Genomic DNA, 27,076 nt, shown 5'->3' with positions numbered 1-27,076 from the left:
TTCAATAAAATACTTCTAAGGAACTCAGTGTTTAAAACACAGGAGTACACACGTATTTAATTAGTTGCCCTAAGTCCAACACTAGCAGACTCAATATGCTGTATTACCACTTTAATTTTTATGAAATCATGTAATCCTTCAAATTGCCAATCAGATGAATAAGAAGCTTTTGATTTTATAACATGAGCAGTTATGATTAAGACTAGACAGTAATTAAAACACACCATCTTCCTCAGCTGTAACTTGAGGCTTGAATTTTAAAGTGAAGACCTTTCTTAGCTTACAGTTGGCTGAAATAGTAATTCCATCCAAGGACTGGAAGAGAGCTCCTCTGAATATTTCATAGGTAAACGTTACCAAGTCAATACACATATTGCACCACTGGAAAAGAGAAACAACACTCTTTAGTAAAACCCATGAGCTGAGGCTAACACACCTTCTATACAAATAAACCAGATGGCCTTGAGTAGAAATGCAGCAATTTTCATTTAATTTGCAGAACTGTAGTATATTTTATATGATTACTCATGTGCAAAATTTAGCTGATCAGTGGTTGACATTTTAAGGGAAAAGAAATGTAAAAACATGATTGTACATACCTAATTTCCTTATAAAGTCAAGGTAGAAATATTAGCTTCTAATCGACAAACAGCAAGTATTTTTGAGTAAAAAATTTAGGTTCATACATTACTGTTCAGGTCTTAAATCTGAAATTTTGGAAGGAAAGTAATACCTGTTTTGAAGACACCAAGCCATGGACTGAAAAATTCAGTTTTTAATTATAACTGATACTTCTAGTGATGAGGTTGAAACATAGAATAATTTGTAGGAATGCAATACAGAAGGCTAGCATGTGAAAATGCAAACTCTGTTCTGCTGATGGAACAAACAACTTATTATATATCCTGATTCACAACGCCTCACGCTGATAATAACAATCAGCTTGTGTATACAGTAAGTTGAACTATCAGAGCCATGTAAAAGATCTATCTAATCTCTGAAAGCAGCATGCTCCCTCCTTTAAGCAAAAGCAATGATAAAAAGGCAGATAACCATTTAAGGGAGACAGATATGTATTCAGATACACTAAGGAATATAGATCTACTCTTTAAGGTTGGTCAAGCATTAAGGTTATTAAAATATTTTGTCATTATAAATGATCAGAGCATCTAGACATATCTGATTCATGCTTTATTATCTAAATTAAAATTCATAACTGAAGTTCATCTTCTGCTTGAATTTAACTTGGTGTACATTATTGCACATTAATCCTGAAATACTTGTACTAGTCTGACACCAACTAACTGAAATTACACTGAAGAAAAATAATTTAATTTCACTGGATTTTGAATTAACAGCAACTTTAGGGGTATGATCTGATACACATTCATTAAAAAAATCCAAATACTTCTTCCCACAAAGCAGAAAACCTCTCAATTTTAAGTTACAACAGTTGCTTTCACTTAACCTATCTCAAAAAAGGTTATAAATTCAGAGGGGTTTTTTTTGTAAAATATTCTCTCTCATGTCTAGCCTTAAATTCACAACTCCTTAGTATACTGTTATCTAGTTCTCTTCATGCAAATATATATTTTAAAATATTTGAAATCTAGTATCAAGTTTATTTTCTAAAGCAGTTTTTGAGACTCCAATCCTTGCATGGTTATACAGTAACCATCAGGCTTTGTATCCTGTCAGCTATTGCCATATGTTGTGGCTGGGCATGGGAGTGGGGAACAAGGGGAAGAAAATGGTTTTTGTTTTGTTCTCATCAGTCTGACACATAGATTGTTCTATATATGCAGAATTTGGAAGAACCTGAAGAATGTGAAAGCAGCCATCAGCTACAGCCTAGCTCCAGGGAATGTCATCAGAGGTCACTACAGGAGAAGGGACATGTCAGCAGGAGAGCCATCATGAAGAAGTATCAGGGACACAAAATTTTATCGAGGCTGGATCAACAGGAAAGGTTAAGAAACATCACAAACAGCAGACACTTTGTAAAATGAGAATGAATTCCTAATACAAGAAGAAGGACAGAAGAACACTTTGCAGCACAAAGTGGTTCTGCTGCCATTTGGTAAAGGGGACACACACAAGTCTCTTCAATCAGTAGGAGCTGAGTTCTAAACAAGCAATAACTTCAAAAAGGTCATAATATACACAAAATATTTCAGATTTTCAACCTCAGTCCAGGTAATATTCCCAAGGTACCTACTATTTTGCGCTTGATCATAAACAGAGGAATTTTGGCATGCAGAGGGGTTACAGACAACTCCTTGTGGACTGTTGACAAATACAATCTTCTTTTAATATTGTCAAAATCAGTTATCCTATAAAAGAAAAGTCGGGAGAGAATGGAACAGATCTTTGTCAATTCAATAATCCAGTATCTTTGGGAAATCAAAAAAAACCTGTTCATGTGCAGAATCTTTATGTCAGTGACAGCAAATATGGAATTTAAAAATTCTTTTACAAGATGAGTAATGAGATTTCTTTCTCCAATTCAAACTTCGTGGCTATATCCCTGCATATATAAAATCACTTTACATGCTAATTTCATTTCAACAGTCTACACTCTTTGCTAGATTTCCACAGCCCTTCAGAGTATGAAAGAATTCAATTTGTATGAACTAAGAACCCAGTATCCTTTAATAATCACAAGTATTTGGCCCCTTAAGCTTGTCTTATCTTGGGGCCTGCTAACTAGAAAAACATTATTTGCTTTCTTTTTCTAAAAATGCCTCTGTCACTGCATATAGATTTTTTTCAGCTTAAAGGTAAACACAATACATTGTCTACCTGTTTTACTTCATGAGGACTTATCTTCAAAGGTGAATTATAATGCAGAGATTTATTGCTCACTATTCAGGTAATCTCACAATGATACCAAGGACAATGAATTTCAACATTTCTAATAAATTTAGACTACAGCCATGGTCACAAAAAAAAAAAAGAAAAAACAACAAAAAAAGGAAAAGTTTCATTTAAACTGATAAAGAAGGTAATTTTTATGTTCTGTTTCCTTCAAGTCTTGTTAGCAGCTGTACTGGTTTTGGCTGGGACTCAGTTAAATTTCTTCAGGGCAGCTTGGAGAGGTCTATGCTTTGGGTTTGTGCTGGAAGCAGTGGTGGTAACTCAGTGATGTTTTCATTGCTGCTGGGCACTGCTTACAGAGAGCCAAGGCCTCTTCTGCTCCTCACCTCACCTCACCAGCCAGGAGACTGGGAGGTGTGAGGAGCTGGGAGGGGACACAGGCAGGACAGGAGATGCCTGCTGACCTGGGGGATGTTTCAGACAACACAGTGCCATGCTCAGCAGAAAGAATGGTGGGGAAGAAGGAATGGGGGAAGCTCAGAGCTACATTGTTTTCCCATGCAGCCATTACACAGCATGAAGTGCTGAGATCCTGGAGATGGCTGAACATCTTCAGGCCCATGGGAAGGTGCTAATGCCTTGTTTAGATTCTGGTTCCATGTGCAGCTTTTGCTCCCCCTATTAAACTGTCTTTATCTCAGTCCACAAGGTTTTGCACTTTTACCCTAGTGTATTCTCTTCCCCAGGAGAGAGAGGGGCCACTGTGGCTCAGCTGCTTCCTGGGGTGAAACCACAACAGCAGCACAACCTTGACATTCCCCAACAGTCCTCCCTTAACACTCCAGAGCACAGATACTACTTTAAAGGCTGCAGTCTGGGAGAATATGCTTAATGTATGGGGAAACAATGATTAATTTACCTATTATTTTGAACAACCCTATTTCTAACAGATGGGTATCTCTCTGTAATTAGCAGCCCCTCTGAGAAGATGACAAATACTTATTAAAAATAACTTTTTGTCACTACTTAGTGTTGTTAAAAGTAATTACTCATAATCATTCAAATGCTGGGTTTTACTTTAAAATAGTAAGACTGTCCTGTAGACTTTTTTTTTTTTAATTTATTACTGAAAACATTTATTCATTAGCTAAGGACTACCCATAGCTTGAATAATGAAATTATAAATATCCAGAATAACACCATAAAACATTAATAGGTTTCCTTAGGTCAACTTAGGAGAACATTAATTTTGGGGCACATTACATACTTTAGTTATTTTTGCCAATTTGAGAGTTTAAGCAAGGACAGTAAAAAGTATACTGCAATTATGTAAACATCAAAAGGTTCTACCACTACAGGCAATAAAAATACATAAGCACCTTCTCATTCCCCCATAGTCTTTAAGACCATCATCCAAAGCAAACTGTTCACCAGCTTTCCAGAACTTGCTGGTTCTTTCCTCTCCCTTGCAGATAACCTGACCTTTAATCTATTCATCCTCATAACATGGGTGGACAAATGAAAACAAAGTGGAAGACTCTACAATCTGTTTCATTTTTAAAGACTGGCAGTTACTTTTATAAATCACATGCACTTGAAAAGCAGAAATTCCACTACTGTGCCAAGAAAAAACTATTATATCCTTACTATTGCTATTGTTTGACATGAGAGATTCCAAAATCAGCTGCACATATTTTTTATGAATGGAGAAATTATACCAAGTCCTTGAAAAGTGTTTTCCTCAGAACACCTCCAAGTGTCTTAGAGTGCTGGTACCTGGGCTTGATCTTACTTTTGAAGAAGTTTAAGCAAGATGTGAAATAATTCCATGAAGATCACTAACAAATGGGCCACAAAGCTAAGCCTTTGATTAAGGCATAGTTCCACCCATCACCTTACTTCCCATATAGCCTTTGGTGAAAAACCTATGAATCCAGTTTCCAGAAACTCTTCACTCTAAATCTTGGGTGTTCAGAAGTGCTAAAATTCGGTGCACCAAAGAAGTCCAAAGCAGTGGAGCAATGGTTGCCTGAAGCTCCCTGGATTTCCTGGTTATGTGTAGAGCTGAGCAATTGTGCTGAGAAACCAGGCAGCTGCAATAACCTGAGTACTGAGAAACAAAAATACTATCCCTGCTGAACCTCAAACTGCATAATTCTCAACAGAGAATGCTGCTTTAAATGAGGCTATAACAGAGCAGTAGGAGCCCAGAATTAAGTCATGCATATCTCCAAACAACTGGCAATAAAATCTAAGTTCACTCTATACTATCAGTTCAATATGTTTAAAATTTATTATTTATTTCTTATATGAATAGGTTTATCTCTCTCCTTCATGAAAAAAAATTAAGAACCTTGGTTATAGAAGGGCCAGTGGTAAATTTACAACTCAGTTACATTCCAGAATGTAACACTGAACACATTTGTTTAGATCAAAAGACATACATTTATATCAGACTCTGTCAGCTAAGTCTAAAGTAAGAATTTTTATGACAATAGATGTGCCATAAGAAAGGGGCAAACCTGAGATGCACAGATATAATCACTCCTAAAGAAGTGTAATTTATTTCTGTAAATACATTTAAAATAATAAAAATACTTATATTCCACAGGTAAAAGTAGGTGAAACATTCAAACAGGCAGTTAAAAAAAAAAGATGGCCTTAAAATTATATAAAATAATTTATTTCCCAGGAGAAGGAAAATAATTATTTAAGAGTTAGTGTAGCTTTCAGGCTTTTCAATTACATTGCTTATTGGAAAATAAAAATAAAGAAATGGTCTGGAGAAACTCTTTTCTGAAATAATTCAGACAACAGGAGCTAGAACAGCAGATCTCTCAGTTGCAAAATGACTCCAGAGTACTTTTGGTGACACACAACTTTCTTTCCTTCTATCCAAAAGCAGAACTTACATTAAATCTACAATAGCAAGAAACATCTGCAGCACATATCTTAATTTCAAAGATGAATTAAAAAAATCTATATGGGAGTTAATGTATTTTTATTACGTCTGTGCTTGAGTATTTATATCTAAGGGTCAGACGTGATAGAAAAGTAATGAGACCATGTTGAGAAAAATGAGGTGGTCAACAAGAAAATCAACCTCATTTATAATAATATTCCTGTGATCAGCAGGTGCATAACTCTTCCAGCTATGGTCATTAACTGCATTCATTTCACACTTAACATTTACATTTGCAAGCCATTTGAAAGTAAAATTACCTTCCAATTCAATTTTCAATTTTATTTTACATCTTCAAATTTGATTGACTATTTTCCTCACAATGGTAACTATAGTGAGATTGCAAGTGAATGGTAGCAACTACCCAAGAGCACAGATAGACTCATCTGCTCAGATTGCCTATTCACGTTGCTTCTGTATGGATAATAATTTATAACCATTCGTTAATGTTCAATTCAAGGCTAAAAATGAACTTAGGAAGAAACAATACTGAACTGTTGAAGGGATACTTCATTTGTCAGGATCACTTGGTCTTCAAATGAAAGTGTTTTTCTCTTCATAAATGATGTAACCTGGAAGTTTACCAAACATGAAAGCAGGCATTTCATCAGTGTTGCTAAGCTTCCATGCAATTTAGTACAACCAGAAATCTCTTTGTATCCTGGTCAAAACCCAGAGAGAATTCTCTGCTAACACTTCACTATTAGTACATTAGTATACTAGTACTTAACAATTGTAGTGCCATTTTCTCCATGAAAGGCGTGTGCTTCCTACACATTACATGGTAGCATCATTATCACCATCGCATCCATTTTAAAGACAGAAAACAAAGGAATACCAATGGTCAGCTGATTTGCCATGCTTTCAGATTCTCAAATATTCTTATTCAGAGGCACCCTGTACTTCACATACATTTTATGTGCTACTTGTAAATTGCTCTTGTAGGAGATAATACATTGCTGAAGTGGCTGCCCGAGGATCTGCAATCCAGAGCAATGTATCCTGCCCTCATAAAAAGAGAAGTAGTTATGTTGAAAATCATCAAATCTCTACAAAATAATAGATCTGGAAGACTGATATGTCACCCAGACCTAGAGCACAAGTTGTATCGTGTACTGGAATTTCCTGTTGATAGTGCTTTTTTTTCTGGAGAGCATTAAGGAAAAAACCCCACAAAGTGCCCTTAACCAGCATCCATAAAGAGGAAGTAACACAAGTGGCAGGCACAAAACAAGAATCATCAATTCTGGTTGTTACAAAGAAAATCTTTCAAAATATGAGCAGTTATGAAGAAATGGTGAATCCTGACCTGTCCCAACCAAAATATAAATAATTAGTACTTTAGTACTTATTAGTGCTTCCATCTAAAGTTCTAGAAGATGTGATGACTGGGAGAGTTATTAAAATTTTTTACTTTCAAATATATGTGTTAAAATCTCCTTTGTAAATTATGAAATTTAACATACCCTAATACTTCTAAGAATATTTCTGTATTTCAATCCTGCTTCACAAAAAATCAACAAACATGCTTCATGCTACTAAATACCAGAATTTCAAATATTCTCTCAGCTAAATCTATTCAATAAAGTTTACCTTCATTCTCTATCTAAAATCTTCCAGTAATTTCAGATGTACATGATAGAATTAGCATCTATGTCCTGCTTTGAATTTTAAGAGGTTGGTCTAAATTTTGCAAGACTAACCAAGATTCATATTGTTCTGTATCTGAAAACATGCTGGGTGTTTAGGTTAACATGAATAATTTATGATATCTCTGTCAGCACAGCTAAAATGATGACGGATTATGATAGCATGTAATTCACATAAATTCAAAGTGTTATGGTATCTATGAATAAATTAGCTATGCTTGTAAAACCTATTATGTTGTGGTTATTAAAAATCTCTAAGTAATAAGCTTATATTTATAGAAACAATTGTCTGAAAACAGGAAATATGGTACCAAAATATATATTCCACTGTACTGTTCACAGGCCTTGCAATAAGATTTCTTATCAGCAGGCACAACTACTTCAGGAATAAAGAGATGTTGACCCCTTTTTCCCTACAGATTCTTTCATAAATAACTAGCTTCAACAGAAAACTTATCAGGTATGTTCCAGAGTTTCAAATTCTCATAGAGTTTGCATTAATTCAGAATATAACAAGAGCCGATGCCTTCTGGAGCTGGCTAAGGCTAGCGACAAGCAAAGCTAATTTCACTATGAACAGTGGGATAGTAACTGAGCCAACCTCTTGATGAGTGCTTTGCCAGCTGAGCAAAGGTTGAAAGGTTGAGGTTGGAACACCAGGAAGAATTAAGAAATCAAGAGACAGGTACCATTGGAGTGAATGAGCAATCATGTGAATCCTCAGCACACTCTGGCAGGAGAGATGGTCCATGAGGTACTGAGTGATTCTAGGAAGTGACAGCACAGCAGAGCCCCATGGCACATTAATGCTGAGCACCAAGTCTGGGCTTGGGGGCGGCAGCAGCTCTCACTGACAACGGGCATGCTCACTCTGCAGGTTTTCATGTCAGAGCTGAGGGCATCTCTTAAGAGAACTCAGACCTCCCCAGATACAAGTTGTGCCACATGTGTTTTACAGCTGTTTACCATGCCAAGATTTAAACAAGTTTGAAGCAGCATGAATTGGCCTTCAGTGAGAGAGGCAGCATGACTTCAGAGCTGCAGCAATGGATGAGTAAGTACCATGCCTGAACTTGGAAAAGAAAGGTTGAGCAATACAAAGGGACTCATACAGGACCACAAAATGTTTCAGAACATAACCAGAAATCGAGCATCTCAAATCAGACCAGTCTGCTTGGTTTTTTTCTTTTTTTTTTTTTTTTTCTTTTTTTTTATGCTATGGTACACTTTCAAGGTCTGTTTCTTCACATCAACTGCTCTACTCATTTGCTGTAAAACTTTTCATTACAAGATGTGCTAATTTCATGTGATACCAAACACTGAGAAAAACCATATCAGAAACAAAGTATGACCATGAGTGGCATTACAGTTCTTTAAGAATAAATGTTTGAATGCTTGTCAAAATGCCAAGCAGAAGTACTAACACCCACATGTCCATGTATTGGGAATTAAAGCAAAAATGACAACACAAGCCAGATGCTGTTTTCTTTTACATGCAAATATTTTTTCAAACATTGAGTTACCTTTGCTTTTTCAGAAAAGTAGCAAAATCCATAACACTGAAGATTTAACAACTGGCTACTGCATTTGCAGCAGGCAGCTATATTCAGCATTACCAATAGCTTTGCTATTATTTGCTCCAAAGAAGCTGCATAAATTACATGCTCTCTACCTTAGTTGTGATGTTATTATGCTTCATCAAATTTTCCATCCACAATCTATTTTACACATTTTTACGCAGATTAATACATTGACTGTTAGTGTGGTGGCATTCATCTAATCATGCCACATTAAAAAGTATCTAAAATTCTATTAAGATTTGCTCTGAAGAAAAGATAAACCAGCTAACGTGTGGTTTGCACATTTCAGTATTTATGGCAGGAATCTCGAGTGACTGGTTGACAGGAGCAAGTTAGAAAGTTTAGCTCTGCTGATGCCAGCAGTGATGGATGGTCTTAAAGAAATTCTTGTTTGCTGACCAAATCAATCACTGAACAGAATGCAAAAGAAGATGTGGCTCAAACTAAATTCCTATTTCCATCTCTCTGCAGAATGGGAGAGCAAGAAATGCAACATAAAGCTTCATGCCCAGCTATTACAAAACTTGTCAGTGATTTTTACATAAAGTAAATTTCGTAGCTTGGCATGCTATCAATTTTCACTTGAAGCTGCTCAAAGATTCAGCACTATGTAGTCAGGTTGTGTAAGAAACCATCTTTGAACATTAAACTTCAGGAAGCAACAACACCATCAACACTCTGTCCACAAACAAGCAAGAGATTTCTTTCAAAATATCTGAAAAGAAGGGAACTGAACAGCAGTCACATGGCAAGAAGGACTTGTCTTTATTATTTACTGAACTATCTTAAGTCTGCTAGGATAAAATAACGCATTATCTATTCTGCAAGTCTTGAAGGACTTTATGGATACAAGTAAGTTACAGCTGATTTCAAATACAAAACTCAAGATTAAAACTATTTTTAAAGAGTTTTTATTAACTTTTTCATACAGTTGCACTAAGTGGGGAACAACTGATATTGTGCTTTTAAGACATAAACACCTTCATTCAAAGTAACTGGAGCTCCAGAGAAAATGTAGTTAATATAGTTTATATTATATGTGTTATATAGCAATATAGTATATGTTACATGATACATATATATATATATATATATAAAATACAAAATATATTAAATACAAAAAAATACAAAATATATATTAAAATATATTGTATTTTAATCTATACAAGTACCTAAGAATATAATAAGAACATATATTTTCTTTTCTAAGAGAGACATAGTAAAGATGGGAACAGGAAGTAGAAAGAAAACATGAAAAAAATGTAAAGTCTAAATATAAGCTGGAAGAGAAAAGGCAAATAAGGGTGGGAGAGGTGATAGAAAAAGTTTTATCAAAAAAAAGCAAGCAATAAGAAAAATAAAATTAGTAGAAGTAGAAAAGAGGTTCTTGTTAAGAAGGTGGCAAACACCCAAAAGAATCAAACTGAAGATGACACTACCAAAAAATCTGAATTTCTGCACCTGTCATTAAATCTCTGCCCCTGCCAAAAGAATGAACATGAGAAGCAAATCCTAGTTTTGAGTTGGTACGTGGTGTTTGGTCTCTGTGTGCTGCATTACACATCCTGTTTGTTTTGTCCCTTTGTCCCTTTAAATGCAAACTTACAGAAAGTCAAACAAAAATAAAACCCTTCTTTCACTTTATGCAATTTAATTGCTAATTTAATTGATATCATTCAACCCATCTTTGCTTGCAGGGCTTCTAATGGCCTAATATTTCTTTTCTTAGTCCAATTTCAGATATTCTATGGGCTACAAAGCTGAGTGAGTTGTGCTGTTTATATATAGAATAAACAGATGGTGTCACTAAGGGAGAAATGTTGTCCAAAGCCTGACAACTGCCCAAGTTTAAAATTCTATTAAATAATTTCGCACCTAACTAATAAAATGCCTGTTTCCACTGTATCTCTCTGTCTTCACAGTGTGGAACAAATTATACTAATCCAGCACTCCATTTGCTTTTCTAGCTTTTTAGCATTTGTTTGGTTGTGTTTTTCTCCTCCAGTTATTAGAATATATATTTCTTTTTGCCCTGGACCAAAGGGCCCTCTCTTTTGACTTATGAATAAGTCTCTTATGAATTTTCAGGCAGTCCTCATGCACCAGCATTTTCATATGTTTGACAAATTTCTGCTCCATTTCTTCGTATTTTTCATCATCTTCCTTGAGGATTTTCTGGAGTTTGTTCTGTCTTCAAAGGAATGTCAGTATTTAAAACATCTAAGAAATAATGATCTCATTAGCTTAATTACTTTTTATTGACTTGACAAGTCACCATGCTTTAATGCAAAATACGCCACCACAATTAATGACCGCAATCAAGAATTCACTTTAAGTATTCAAAGAAATTTTATGCATCTTACAGTAACTCAGTGGAGAAGTCTTTTCCCAATGGCACAAAAATCTGAAGTGTCAGAAATTGCTGCACCAGTCCCACTAGAAACAGGAAAAAAAAAAAAAGTGCTGTGTGCATGCAGATGCACATTTCACTATCCAGCATTTCGATTTTGTACCATATGCTATGCTCCTACAACACTATTTCCCAAGGTTCCCAAGGTTCACACAACATATGAACACGAAAAAAACCTGAAGAAATCCAATTCAAACTGCAATAAAAGCATTGTTTTAAAAGTCCCATCTGTGGCTTTGGTGGAATTCTCATGAAAGCAAAAGAAACCTTTTTTTTAAGCTTACAATTTTTGTGCTCCAAGAGCACGAAGACAATAAACATCCCATAAGAATTTTAAAATGAAGTAATACTGTCCTCTCAAGATAACCTTATCGTCATGTTACATTTGCACTCATGTTGGTGACAAAGTACACCTTGCTAAGCAACTTCAACAAAACTCTTGGGTAAGAATGCAATTCAGATCATGACAATGCCTCTCAGTGGAGGCTTCTGATTTTTAGAATAATAAGAAAGGAGTTTGACTGAGGGAGCAAACAAAAAAAAATCAGGTAGCTCCCTATCAAGGGAAAACAGTACAAAGCTGTCTGAATTGAACCATATGTTGTTTTCTTAGGTATTCCATCAGGGACGATACAGGCTGCTTTTCATTGACTTGACAAGCCTGAACAGCAACACTGGCTCCTCCTCTCAAGAATGACACTTCAGAACTTTCTTCTTTTGAGGGCCAAATGACACCTTAAAACTTCAAATTAGATTTGCATATATAGTAGCTTTTATTTTGGAAGAGTATATGAAGTTCCAGTGCAACTGGGAAACCATATACTTCATTAATTGAATACTTGAGGTACATACACCTCAAGGGGAGACCAAGACAGAAGGAAACAGAATGCTAACAGATGGAAACCTGACTTCAGTATTGCAGCATTAACTAAAGCAAAATTTAAAACCAAACTATTTTTAGCAGTGATTACCCCCACAATTAATTCTTAATCCTCATTTTAATATTTAGCAACAGTTAGCAACTGTTTTTCTTTTAATTGTTTACTGTTTGCTATATTAGTTTATTGTACCATTGAAAATAAATTAGTTTGGTTTCTCAAAAATATACACTGCATTAATATTAATTTTAATGAAGATAACAGCCAATTTCTTTTATGAAAATCAGACTAAACTTCAAGGCCTTACAGAGTCACCAGCCCAAAGAATTTATTCTTTTTTTTTTGGTGTTTATTGGAAAAAAACTTATGTCTTACTGTATACCCTACATTAGAAGCACCCTAGAAGATTCCCATACCATTTGTTTAAAATCACCATCTCAATTTTTCTTCAAAAGCAAGCAGTTAATTCTAAGCCAGCTCAATTCACTCCCACAAGCCTTATAAGGTACAGCACCCTGTCATGGAGTTTAAAGCATGTGTTGATTGCTGTATTGCAGACTGCCTGGATTCTGGATTATTGTAGTGCAACAGACATCCTGGGAAAACACTCCATAGCACCCTTAAACACTGATTACATAAACACAGGGGAAATTTGGGTATAACTTTCTTGTACCACTAGTGCTTCTTTGATACAAAAGTAAAAATCCTTTAAAAAGTAAAATAAGAAAGGAGACAGGAACCTAGTTCACATTCATCAATGCCAGTAGAATTACTAACTTTAGTAAGTGCTGAATGGAGTCAGAGGTTATTTATCAGACATTGGTCTTTAGCAGGATCAGGTACAAAGTGAACTTGGCACCACCAGAAAATGTTAGAGCTTCCCTACAGCACTTACTCTCATTTCTGTAAATTTTACTTATTTATCACTGACCTGCTAAAAAGTTAATGAAAAAACTTCTCCTATGATGAATTATGCCTGAATTAAGGGAGAATAATGTTTAACATTCCAATATAAGACTGATGTAATAATCAGAACAGCATCACAGACATTTAATTCTTTGACACTCACAAGTTTGTTTGGTTTCCCTTGGTAGCTTCATTTTGTTGATTAGACTGTTTCCTTCAAGTACAAAAACAAAGCCTTTCAGTTCTTTGTCGTATTCCTACAGAAAGGAACAGCAAACATAAGCATCCTGATAGAATTCTCCTCCTGTTAACCAACCATGCTAATAACATATCAGAAAATGCAGATGGCACTGCAAGTATGACAGGCTCACATTTGATGGCAAAAATATAATCCACACAAATATGTCCTTTACTTGTATGTTTTATGAACAAATATTGCTGACAAACAGGATTCACGATTCAGTGAGCAAAGCTCAATTCATTGGTTACCAGAGTGCCAAAATTACTTTCTAAATATTTAAACTGTAAAATTACACTGTGACCAACTCAGTCTGCAAGCAGGCATATAGAAGTAATTTAAGTAGTCATTTAGTCTGCCAAAATGACAGAACTGCAAGTGACAACTCCACTGTCAGGTCAAAGCCCTCATTACCTTCTAATTTTAAGCTTCATTCACATTTTTCTGGTTTATACTCTAGGTTTTATAGATTTCTTAAAAAACTTACTTTTGATATAGCTGATGGGTTGCCAAAAATCTTCCATTTTGCTCCCGGGTTCTTGCCTTGAGCACTGAATATTTCAACAAACCGGCCCCCCTATGATAAAATGTTTTAAGGATACATCAGCCAGTGAAATGCTCAGCACTAAATTCTCAAGGGTCAAGATGAGAACCTAAGAATCCTTCTGTATCATGTTGTTACCACAGTCAGTACTACTGATCAGACAGACAGCAGAATATCAATACCAGCTTCTAGACTACTGTGACATATCAATTCATGTAGTCAATATTTGGCTTTACTAAGGATTAGAAGATAAAACTGAAGGGGTATTTTTAAATTAGTTTATCTATTATGTCATTCTCTAAAAAGCAAAATTATTGTAGATATTCAAAAACCATGCAAGAGATGACTAATTATTATTTGGATAAGATTTATTTCTACAATTCGCTAAATGAAGTGAGTTTTAAAACATGCTGCTGAAAAATAAAAGGTGTTGCAGATTGGATGTTTTGTCTGATTTCCAAAGGAAATGAAGTTTACACCATTTGTCTACATATGTGAATGGCTCTGCCTACATATTTTGCAGTAACTTCTGCTTACCAAATTTCAACCTGATTTGACCAAACAAAAATTTACTAACTTTTCTGGGCCAAGTTAAGCAGCCTGGGAGTAGATCTGTTCCAGTCAGTATCACCATGAAAAGGGTTAGGGCTACAGCCTTCATGAGGGAACAGAGAATTACTACTGAAAAAAAGATTATTATGGATGTCCCTGTCAGGTGAAAACTCCTGACACAGAGCATGTGCCCTACTGGACATCAAGGAATCCAAACACAGGCTCTTGGGGAGGTTGGCTTTATCACCTCTGCTTAGGGAATTACTTGCTTCTAGATTTTTGCCATTTGATGTCACATTTTTTGTGACATCTGATGCACTCAGCCTACAGTTTGCTAAGCATTTTTCAGCATCATGGTTGACCTAATCAATCATTACAACTCTGCCATTCCCTTCTCATTTCTAGTTGCCTGCACTCCCCAATTCTCTTTATGCTCAGCTGCCCAAGCAATTGCCTGCAAGTCAGAATGAGCAAGAGGGGCAAGCAAAAGAAATGCTCCTCAGATTAGTTTTTCAGAGAACATCAACTCTGCACTGTATATGAATTAGGTATTTTCCTCTGCCCACACACACCTGGCAGCTCCAGCCACATGGCTGATCCAGTGACTGAACTTAGTAAATTCTAAAGAAATTCAAAATGGCATTCCATAAACTGGACTCAAAATATTTTTAAACTTACAATAGATCAATTTTTTAATATGGTATACTATCAATTTCTGAATTACCTGATTTATTTAAGGACTACAGGAACAAGCTCTCAAAAACGTAAAAAAGATTTTTAACTGCCAAGCTGTATGTGCTTGCAGCAAATCCTAAACAAGTGGCTTTTTCTTCCATCTTTACAAATACATTTTGTTAATAGCACAGCCCTTGAGTTGGCCCTGATTTGAGGTTAAACTGAACAGGACATGGAAAAATACCAGACATGACATGAGAAAATGTCAAACAGACAGTGATGTAACTTTTGCTGACAAAAAGGAGGATTGTTAGGTCTCATGAGGGGCCCCAGTGAAGCTAGGCAAGGAACTGCCGAACTCCACAATCAGTTGGAGGCGAGTATGGGGCATCTTTGGGAGCATAATCCTGCAAAGTCAGTGGCAGCTAGGCATCAGAAATTCCATGAAAAGCTGAGACAGCCTAGAGAACAGCACCAGAAATACCAATTTTGGGTACAGAAGTAGCACATCTGGGACCAGTGGGGAAAATGTAGTTGTGGTGGGCTGTTGTCTCGGGATGGGACTGGTGCAGAGAAAGGGAAGGCAAAGTGTGGTGGAAAGAGAGGCCAGGAAAGAGTAAAAGGGATAATGAAGCTCCAAATAATGTGATTGCTGTTGTCATGCGCTTGTGCTGGATCAAGGGAATAAACCAACCCCCTTTTCTGACTACACCTTAGGAGATGGGACTCCTTCCATGACTGCATGGAAGCAGATATGCCTTCCCTGGCCCACAAGGGTAAAGAACAAAAGCCACTGGCAAACTCACGTGCCCATTCTAGACCAGACAGCTACCCACTACTTCATAACACTTCTACAAAAATACTGAATTATGAAACACTCCAAAACACTCCTGTAGCTTTTTGCATCTCAGGATAAGCTATTTTAATTGAGCTCAGAGATTAAATGAAAATGGATAAAAATTAAAATAATTTCTGTTTTACCTGATAATGGTTTCTGAACATTTTTCCAGCTTTCATAGGCAGAAAATAATTTTAGCTTCTCAATCAGTAAAGACACTTGCAAGCTATGCTGAAAAACAAACAAACAACTTTACATAGGATTTGACATGAAAAAAATCCTATAATGACACTTCAGCCATATTTTAAAACATGTGAATACTATTATAAAATACTTTTCTGAGCAGAAATATGTATCAACTGCATCAGAGTGCTACTGCAAAAGAATTAGCACCAAAATAATATATTAATATTGACACTGTCTTGGAAAACATTCTCTTTGTGCATCAAGTACTCAGAGCTGTCTTTTCTTATATTCCAAGTAGAACTAGTAATTTTATGTCAGTCCTTATTTTTAATCAATGAAGACCTTCGCATTCTTTAAAAATGCTTAAAAACAATCTTTAACACTTTTTAAAAATTGTTCTTTGTTCTCAAGTGCCCACTGGAAAACATTAAAATCCATTAAAGAGGAGCTTAACATTCAATATAGAAAAGCAGAAACATGGAACAGCTGCAACAGAAATCTCTCCATCTAGAGGTATTTGGCAGAGACTTCTGAGACAGGTTATCTTCTTTCACATTACTCTTCTTTGAGGATGATTACTGTAATACTCAAACCATGCGCTCCAGTTATCTGAGGGCTGCTCAAGTCACTGTGAATTAAGAGATGTCTGCAGTTAGAGAACTGGAACAGTGGAAGGGGAAGGGACTGGCACTGGAAGCTCCCACGTCCCTCTTTGATCACACTGAGTGTCTGGGGGCTCACCTGGCATCCAGAGAAACTGAAGAGACCCTGAACATAAAAGGAAGTTGTCACTCCAAAGACAGGGAGAAATCAGCAACACGAGACAACAAGCAGCTTCACTGAGAACTGAAAGTGCTCCTCAACTCACAGTGGAATCCTTTCACAAGACTCTGCCTCACTTTTATTTGATATACTTCTGTTCATGTTCAGTTTGGGTACAAACAACATAAGAATTAAATTATTTTTAACTACTGGATATTTTTTCAGACTGCAACCAGTTTTTTAACAAATGGAAACAGTATGCTGGCCAGGTGATTATAAATACAACTTCTAATAATGAGCAGTTCAGCTCTCACAACGAAAAAGTTAAAAATAAAAAAAAAGAAAGAAAACATGTATGACTACAAATGAACTAGAAATTCATTGACAATATGCATGAGTTCATGAAGAATGAACCCATCTGAAGGATTAGGGCAATGTTCTATTTGAAAGAGTAAATAATCATTCATTTATGAAAACATGTTAAAATCTATTGATATTTTTCCACATTTATTTTAATCAGCTACAATTAAATCTTAAAGTTGTCTGTAAATAAAATAAAAATGGAAAACCAATCAGATATTGTAAATTTATCCCATGCTGTTGCCAGAAATATTAGTTCATTTAAAATTTTTTTATCATAAGGAAAATGAAATTTAAAACCCACAGCATTTGTAACAGGCCTGTCAAAACTTCTAATTAGTATTATGATCAAATTTAACTAATATGGTCACTGCACTTCTAAAACACCAGTTGCATTATCCTATGTTTTAGACCATTTTCTATACAAATTTTCTACTTGTTGGCATATTTTTTTGAAATTACTACATTAATAGTTATTTTGAGCTCCTTAATTATGAATGAGACATTTTACCTTTTGAAGAATGCACTTCTAAAACAAGTGAATTTGACTTCTTCTCTCTAAATATTCACTTAACATAAAGATCACTCATTTCTGAAATCACTGTTCATTTTTCTGTCTGCAGCCATTATTATTTTTATAATGTAAATATATGTTTGTTATTATCTACAGCCTTTAACCAAGCCAGAACTACACAAAATTCTGTGATTCACATCTTAGTGAGCAGTAGTGGCACCATGAAACGAATTTCAGTGACCTATTGCTTTGATTTCCTTTGCCAGAGCAGAATGTGAAGGACCTGTAGTGAATGAGAGACAGGAGCCAAGCCCTCCTGCAGAACATATTTACAAATGTAATTCACACTCTGAGGCTTAGAAGATTAGAAGATAAAATTGGAGCAATACCATGGAGTATTTTAAAATTATTTTATTTATGATGTCATTCTCTAAAAAGCAAAGTTATTGTGGATATTCAAAAACCATGCAAGAGATGACTAATTTATATTTGGGTAAGATTTATTTCTACAATTTGCCAAATTGTCATTCTAGGACTGAGGATTTTACCATCGTTAAGGTTTTATTTATTATTGATTTTAAGTGAAGGAGATGCAAAGGAGTACACTGTTTTTTCCTTGGGTCAAAGCACTTTCACTAACTTTTGCTTTAAAGGTCAGTTTCAGACTTGCCAAGCATCATGCACCTAGCACAGCCCTCACATATTCTGCAGTTCTGTTATGCCTTATTACATCTCAGGAAAAAACATTAGGACTAAATAAATGTGAGGAATTCTGATCTGAAAGTCACTGTATAGAAAGTTTTAAGTTCTGAGACTGAAAAAAACCAGCTCATCTCTTTCACAGAGTACTACCAGTATTCTGGCTTAAAAGTTGTCATCAGTGCAGTTGTGTTTCAAACTGATAGTCACATGGACAAGGTAGCTTATCTGCTAATTTGCAGAACATACTCTATGCAGACTCAGAAAACTGCTGCAGGTACCAAATTCATAACCAGGTGGCTCTTCCTAACTTCAGTGGAAGGTAAACTGACCCAAAGCTTACAAGCATTTGTGTTTGGACAAGTCATTCAGCTACAAAGCAGATCATCGTAAACACCTCTGTGAAATCAGCGACATGTCAGTTTGTTTTTCATTAAGGCAGGAGAACTACTGCAAGTGACATTGCAACACATCTTTGCTCCTATATTGCTTAATTATCACTTACCAAATTTTGTTACTACAAATGAAGACTAGAAATTGCCTTTGCTATTAAGATTGGTAGCCACTAAAACCATTCAGTGAATGACATATTCGTCACATAATTCCTGAGGTAATGTTAAAACGTGCTTCCATTATGCATCAAGTATTATTGTCTTTAATTATATTAAGCTATTCTTAAAGGAGAGAACAGTCTGGAAAATTGATAGTTGTAGTATTTTTCCTCTTTTCACCTTTCCTCTTCTCAATCTCTCCAGAAAGTCAAGAATTCAAGAATACTTAAAATCCAGAAGGACTATTTAAAAAAATCAACAGCAATTTGAAATGCAAGCCCTCAATTTTTTGCATAGTTATCAAATTAACAGGACTTTTATGACATCTTTGTAAAATGCCATAAATTCGTAGCTTTCTCATTTTTCAGTCACAGATCAAAATTATTTTTTTTATTGCCCTGAACCATGAACCATGTATGTCTGTCCAACTGCAAACACAGGCCTAACGTATCAGTCAGTGACAAATAATCAAGAATGTAATTATAAAGTTAAGCAACAATGAAAGATATTTATCTTTGAATAGATTCCTATCCCAATTTACCTTGTGATGTCTTGGTGTGTGCAGTGACTTTGATCACTGGCTTCACCATGCTTCTTACATCAACAATAAAGTTGCAGTATCCAAAGAGCCCCTTATTCCTTCCATTCACCCAAGCCACTCAGGCCTCTGCAAAAATATCTCCATCCTATGACAGCTTCTTATGTATATTTCAATAATATCTGGTGTTTATGTAGCCCCAGATTCCAACAATTGGTCCTTTGAAAGTAATGAGCAAAAAGAGTATTTCACAAACAGCAAATGCAAACAGGCCTTCATGCTGTCTTAATCTAATTAGTACTAAGCACTGCTCTAAATCCAGGAGAGACAGGGATGGACAGACTCACGCAGACCTAAAACCTTCATAGGCATGGTTAGTCCCTTATCTTAAAAGACACTGTTTACATAAGTATCAGAATACAAGCTTCTGATCACTATCCCAGTGTTGGAAAAGCAATGTTTATTTAAGATTTTTTTATTCCAAAGTCATATCTGTGAAGCAAAATGAAGTGAATTTGCACATACTAGTAATTCGCATTGAAAAATGACACGAATACACTATTTTTGGCAGGGCACACAGGCTTAGACCCAAGACTGTTCATACATATAACTCACCATCATGGGCCCAAAGCCAGAGCTGATTTATGGTGGCTGGGACACGCCAGGGAGAGCAGTTCATCACTGATGAAGGGTTTTAGTATCTCCCAGACAAATGAATTCCACACATTAAATATTTAAAGCTGAGTTTGTAACACCACTATATATTTTCTCAAAATACAAGTTACCATAATAAATGAGCAGAAAGACCATTAATAAGCTATTGCAAGACTACTGGTGCTCCAACGGGCGAAGCTTTTATGCGCAACGCGCAGAATTAAGGGGAAAATAACTTAAAACCGAGGCTTTCACTTTATAAAAACTGGACCGCAAAACGCTTTGACACAAGACCCGCGACCACCTGCGGCTTCCCCTTCGCTGCGCAGCCACAGCGGCACGGCCGCGGGGGCCGGGGCTGCGATCGGGATGGGGTTCGGGGCCGGGGTCAGGACGGGGATCGGGGGTCGGGGTCGGGATCGGGGATGAGGCCGCCGAGCCCGGGGAGGTCCGTCCCCGCCGGGTCTCACCTGTGTGAGGGCGGCGGGGCCGTTGAAGATGGCGGCGCGGGCGGCGCGGCGCGGGCGGCCCCTGAGGGCCGGTGCCGGCTCGGGGGCGGCGGCGGCGGCGCCCCGGGGGTGCGGGGTGCTGGTGGCCCGTGGGGGCTGCGCTGCCCGCGGTCCCCGGCCCCGCACCAAGCCACTCACAAATGGCCGAGGCTGTCGCGGAGCCTGTGCCGGCCCCTCACAGGTGCCCCCAAGCGTGTGGGAAATGACGGCGTGTCACCCAGGGCCCGTGCAGGTGCCTCAAGCGCAAATGTCGTTGACATGTCAACTCGTGAAACATATTCGCCCTTTCCCCTTTAAGGCTGCATTCTCAAAAATGTGTGCTTCCCCCCCCCTCTTTTGTTTTATTTTGTTTTGTTCTTTTGAGAGGGATGAAAGGTGAGCTGCAGCAGACACATCAAAGTCCTTGGATTTTAAGGATTTTAAGGAATTACAGTGGCCTCGGAGTTCTGGCATTTTTCCCTACGAGAGGGAAGTGAGAAGGACAGCCCCATTAGTTTAACAGTGCTGGCAAGTACAAGCAAACACCTCCCAATGGCTTCAAAAACCTCTGGGAACAAGGTTATGGGGAACCAATTTGATCTGGGGTTTTATAATGAGGTATTAGTCAAAGAAGATCTTTCCTTGAAGTGACAGCTTTTTTGATCACAGCATTTCTTCATAAAACTTTGTAGTGTTTTCACAGAAAAGTACCGGAATACCGTTTTCTTCCTCAAAGTGTGTCTTAATGTTTCTGTGGAGAACAATTATTAAGAACCTTGTGACCCATCATGGCATAATGAAATACATGAACTGGAAGAGCTGAGCCACCGATGGGACCTGCTGTGCTTACCTTCCTTGCTTTTTGTCCTGAAGGTACCATCCCCATTTTGCCAAGGAAGGGAATGAGTTAAATCAGTTTTAGGATGTATTTAGCTTTCTCATTTTACCTTAGGATTTTCAAAGCAATCCAATGCTGTTTTATCATACACTGGATTACACTGATTAGAGTTCTTAGGTATTGGAGATAAGGAAAACAATAATACTAAAGCAGAGCTACAGATTATTAAATAAAAACAGTTAATAGAACAAGGACAGAAGAGAGACTATGATAGGAAAAGAAAGGTTAAAAAACCATTGTGGAGTTCTGTAGCCAACAGAAACTACATAGTTCATTACATATGGTTTAACCTGAAGTCGTTTTGAAATTAATTACACATAGTACTGTATCTAAAAACCCTGCACCCTTTCTGACAGGAGTTATGCTAAGGCCTGAGTAGTTTAGAAATTCTGGTTAAAAACTGAGATTTGGGCTGAAGAACCTAAATTGAAAATGGTATGAAGCAGCCATTTGTGAGTGTAAGGTGTAAAGAGCTACCTGCCTGCTGGGGGCAAAACTGGGCTGCCCAAGTACCCTTTGCCAGCTACCACTGGAAACTGGTTTTAGGCATACTGTGAGGGAAATTTCTTTCCCCTGTTTTTTTCCAGTTTTAGAAAAAAAAACTCATAACTTGTGACCCAAAAATTGCAGGTAATGTAAGACTGGCAAGGAATCTTGTGTCATTAAATTTGGTCCACTCATAGCTTGAGCATATCATACTTCATAGTCTGTTTTGGAATTATGGTGATGTGGGAAATATTATAAAAATAGTGATGAGACAATCAAGGTGTTTGTTATGATTAATTCTTTGAGATTGCACCTGTAGGTTGGCTGCACTTGGTACCTGAGCTGCTGGGTTATGAACTTTTCTTTGGCTAAATATTTGAAGCCTCTGTGCAGTGTGCAACTACTAAAGCCCTGGAAAGGCAGAGTGTTCAGCAAGTGGCTGGGTAATAATTCGGGAAAAACTGTGAGAACTCAAATACATTTATCTTCACCCTTTACATGTTTGAACATATTTCAGTGACAAGATTTCTATTGTGTCTTGGACTAGCAAAATGGAACACATGAACTTCCCTTCTTCTCATAAATAACCCAAGCATAAGGTGTGGTTAGGTCTCCTGTCTTAAATTAAAATACTGAGAAGTTGGGAGCATCATGCTGGGAAATGAATTGATTTAATTTAGGAGAGTATTCAATGTGCATTAGATATCTGATGTGTGATATTAAACCCAGCCATTTTTAAAGGACCCCCACTGACATAGCTTGGGTTTATATTCATAGGAATAGTTCTGTATTTTTCTTCATCCCTTCCTGACTTAGCCTTATTACATATCATTGCTCACACTTGGAGCAGTCTCCCTTCCCTCTGCGTAAAGCTCCATTTCAGCTCTAATGACCATTTGCCAGTCTGTTCAGTACAGTATTCTTCTGATTTGGTTTGGTTTGTGCTTTTTAAGACTGTCAGTTCATGTAGTCTGGAAGTCTTTCTAGTTCATGCTGTATTTTGTAAAATGCCATGTTTTGTCTTGAGATCTATATATATATTATAAATGCTATTTAAGCTAAAAAAAGAAGACAACCAGACATCCTATGGAATTTTCTGTCGTTCATTCCATTCTTGATGTGCAGGGAAGGGAGACACAATGTGTGTTGCTGCCTGCTTAGCCTTCACTTGTTGACAGCTGCCATGGAGCCAAGGCGTGCTTGCCCCAGTGCCAGGCCACTCTGCATTTCCTCTGAACATTCCTGTGCAGCCAGTCACCTTCTAGGAGTATGTTTGCCAAGATTACATCATTTAACTGCCTAGTCACCATTGCATCCACTGCTATTTGTGGCTCTCTGAACAATTTCCAGCAGAATGCTTCATCCTTCTTCACCCATGTACATGAGCTCTGAATTTTTTTTCATTTTTATTTGTACCTTGGTCTTTTGATAGAATTACTGTTCAAATAAATAAAGAAGATAAATTCATTAATTAGCATGACTGTCTGTTTGAGCTTCTAGAACAAAATAAATTCTATGAGAGATGCATATAATCTCTCCCTCATCTTAAGGCTTTGCTTTTAGAAGGATGGAGTAACACCTTTGGTTCAGAAAACAGCAGTTTGCAGAAGACTGTTCTTGGGTAAACGTGTTAAAATTGAGAATCAGTTCACAACCTATTTTCCAAAGCCCCACAAATATTTAATCATGGACACTCTGTAAGAACCCTTATTTGAGGGTTGTGGATAGTTATGACAAAACACAGTTGGGCCAATTTCTGTGGTGTCTACTTCCAAGATTAGACTTTCATGAAGTTTCCTCTCACTGCTGAGTAGTCCTGATCCTCAAACATGGAAGGGTCATGGTCAAAGAGAGTAACAAGGGGATAGACACAGCTGCAGCAGGGATGGAAAAATTGTGGAGATATTCCCTCTGCATCTCTCTGTTCTGTACACCACAGTGGACAGTGGTGAGTTGAGAGGAAAGACAATTCTCCATCACCAGGCTAATTCTGTTGACAAAGCATGGAAAAAAATGTAGTCTTTCTTTAAAATAAATGTGTTGTGCCACTCCAGAAAGCATTGAGTCCTCAGACAGTAACACTTTAAACTGGCTGCTTATGTCTTGTCTGGTTTTATAGGAATCTACCCCTGTGATCAGTTGGTCTCATTTCAGTTCAGAGCAGGCAATTAAAACCTTAAATCACGAAGATGTATTTAAGGAGGATGCCTAACTAGTTAGCCAGCTTTCAAGGATGTAGAAAGACAATTAGCACAGGGTTAAAAAGATTATTCATTTATTCCTCTATTATGTTTTGTTTGGTTTATTTTGAGGCAACTTGTATCTGTTTTCAGATTAAAAAAATGTGGTATCATCTGAAGAAAGGCAGTGAATTTCTGTAACTAAAAGATCCATCAGCTTTATGCAGGGTATGTGCTAATCCCGTTTTTCCTTCAGGATAGTTCATTAAAGCTATGTAATAACAAGGGAAGCATACAGGAAAAGTGAAAACCTGCCATGGTTTGCCTTAGTATTGAAGCAACCTGTGCTTAAGTTTGGCAAGTTATGTTGGAGTGAAAAACATTTGCAGGTTCTTTTTGTACCTGCTACTGTGCTTTACAGGAGTTACAGTCTTCACACACCCCATACTATACCAATCTATTGGTTGTTTCATTTCAGCTTTGCAGTGTAGAAGAATATTTTGTGTAATGCCTTTTGTAGTTCAGTCATGCTTCTTTGATTCAGAGAATTTTTGAATAGGATTAAAGAAAAACAGCCTGTGGATGACTGGTGGGAACTTTAAATAGCAGAGCCACTCTTCTCTGTCCAGTAAATCCATTAAATGATAAACTATTGATTTTTATAACACAATTAAGGTGCCAATGATTTCTTAAGAAATCATTGTACATTTTCTGTATTATGCACTCAGCACATTATCTGTTGTAAATTGGAGGAAAGTGTTCTCAGTCTGGAGTGAAATGATCTTCAAGCTGTTCTCAGAATGAAACCATCTCCGCACCAGTCCTGTGCTGCACAGAGTTTTGCCTCTGAAATGGAGCAATGGTCTTTATCCCATTGATTGTAGTGTGTATATACAAAAAAAAAAAAATGTAACCACTGTAATTTACTATTATTGGGACCTTCTTAAGGCAGATAGTTTATGGTACCTAAAAAGTTTTAGTAACTTGCCCAGACAAGAATAAAAATTGGAATTTCAGGAGCAGCACCATGATCCACTGTTAAAATGGATGGCTGTCTGGACTTACAGAGGATTTTCTTCATCTCTCCATCACATAGTTTGTACAGAGAATGAGAATACCATGGAGTATTTCCTTTGAAGCAGCATAAAATATTAGAAAGAAAGATATTGGTTGCAGTGGGTCAAAATGGAATCTTCTATTCTGACATTTCCTGTGTTCTCTTTTGCTGAGATGGGATAAACTCAGCCTTTATTTGTTCTGATAACTGTGGGGCTTATTTTCCTTTCTCTCCACCTTTGATTTTATTTTTACTGACAAGATAAAAAAAGAAGTCAATATATAGTTTGATGTTGCTCATCCAACTTGTCAGATTTTTGTTTAGTATTTTGATGCTGCTTTTTCATTCAATTATTTTTCACATTGTTAGGGTTTAAGGTTTCTTATAGTAGGCACTTCATATAAATGCCTCTGTTGTTTTATCTTTTAAATTAATTTTTTAAAATTAATGGATTTTTTTCAGAAATACAAGCACTTTCAAATAAAACTCTTTGCACATTTGGAATATAAATAAACATACAAACACAAATCTTGAGAAATACAGAGCATCTGCAGTTTTCAATTAATTCCTTTGGACTGAGTCACTGGATTCCATGCTGCATTCTTAATTTTGGCACTTACAAAATTGTTCTCTGATAAAAAAGTCTGCACAAAAACAGATGTCATGAAGATTTGTGTCCTGAGTTCCTCCTGTCTAACAACCTCAACTTCCTCTGTCTCTCGTCACTCCCTAAAGAGAACAGTTCCACTTATTTTTCCTTTTTCTTCTATGATGTTTTCACATTTCTACATCCCTGGCCATTTATCTTGTATCTTGACTAGTTTCTGCTTTCCTGAAACTCTTCCTGCAGTGCAGATTTCCCAGATGTCCAAGCTCCTTTCTGTGTTTTTTTGCTCAGCAGCCAGAAAAGAAAGTCTGTGCTGTGGTGTGTCCAAGAGGAGCTGTGCTGCTGAGTGGACAGCCAGGGAGTGCATGTCAGCCTGGCTGCTGCCAAAGCAAATGAGTAGTGATTTCATTTCTTCCCACCTTTCACTAATGGCAGCATCAATAACATCTGTTCTGCGTCCTGCTGTGGATTCTCATAAACCTTTCAGGAGCTTAATGTCTTAGGACATTCCATATGAAGTAAGACTGAAAAAATGTCACCAATTTTGAGAGGAAGATTTGGAGTACTTGACCTAATGTCTTACATTTCTATGTAATACAGTGTATTCCAGAAGTTGACTGTCTTTGGTCTTTTGTTCATATCTTTGGTCTGAAATGTAAATCAATATTTACTGTGTTTTGACTGAGTTGGAGGTTGTCAAAACCTCCAAAGCTGGTGGAGGTTAAAGCTGTGATCCTCTTTCAGATACAGCCAGCTTTTATTTTCTGTTGTAAGCAGATGGAAAAGGAGGGGAGCCATGTCTTAGATAATTTTGTGGTAGGTTAATTTTAGACAACTTAAAGCAAATGTTTCTGTATATTACTTAGAGGGAGCTGACAAATTCTTCTGTCATGAGGGGAGCATGAACAACTTTAAACCTACCAAAATGAATGTGGTATTCCTTTTATACATTTATATTCTTGCTCGGTACTACTACAAAGACTTGGTAGTAGACAGTGTGATATAAATACATTGCTCCCTTCCAAAGCATGAATTCCGTATGATTTT

General features: G+C 36.9%; 1 protein-coding gene across 1 annotated transcript; it reads right to left on the bottom strand.

Moving 5' to 3' along the window:
- Positions 1-213: 213 nt before the first annotated feature.
- Positions 214-21,001, bottom strand: CFAP20DC (CFAP20 domain containing). The gene is made up of 8 exons (XM_038148707.1): positions 20,784-21,001; positions 19,663-19,878; positions 16,193-16,280; positions 13,928-14,017; positions 13,366-13,459; positions 11,372-11,444; positions 2,219-2,333; positions 214-381 (listed from the first exon to the last, which is right to left on the bottom strand). The coding sequence occupies exons 3-8, from the start codon at positions 16,226-16,228 to the stop codon at positions 214-216; spliced, it is 576 nt and encodes a 191-aa protein (XP_038004635.1). The 5' UTR covers positions 16,229-16,280; positions 19,663-19,878; positions 20,784-21,001.
- Between the last annotated feature and the right edge of the window lie 6,075 nt (positions 21,002-27,076).

This window comes from Motacilla alba, chromosome 12 (assembly GCF_015832195.1).
Source record: "Motacilla alba alba isolate MOTALB_02 chromosome 12, Motacilla_alba_V1.0_pri, whole genome shotgun sequence".
Taxonomy (NCBI): Eukaryota; Metazoa; Chordata; class Aves; order Passeriformes; family Motacillidae; genus Motacilla; species Motacilla alba.
This window is presented reverse-complemented; position numbering and strand designations above follow the sequence as displayed.

Excerpts from the sequence above, each read along its gene's own strand:
- CFAP20DC (XM_038148707.1), bottom strand. The coding sequence starts at position 16,228 with ATGAAAGCTGGAAAAATGTTCAGAAACCATTATCAG. Across the intron at positions 11,445-13,365 it reads AAGGGAAACCAAACAAACTT|TGGGACTGGTGCAGCAATTT; the intron begins GTGAGTGTCAAA and ends TCCTGTTTCTAG. Across the intron at positions 382-2,218 it reads TTATGATCAAGCGCAAAATA|TGGTGCAATATGTGTATTGA; the intron begins GTAGGTACCTTG and ends TCTCTTTTCCAG.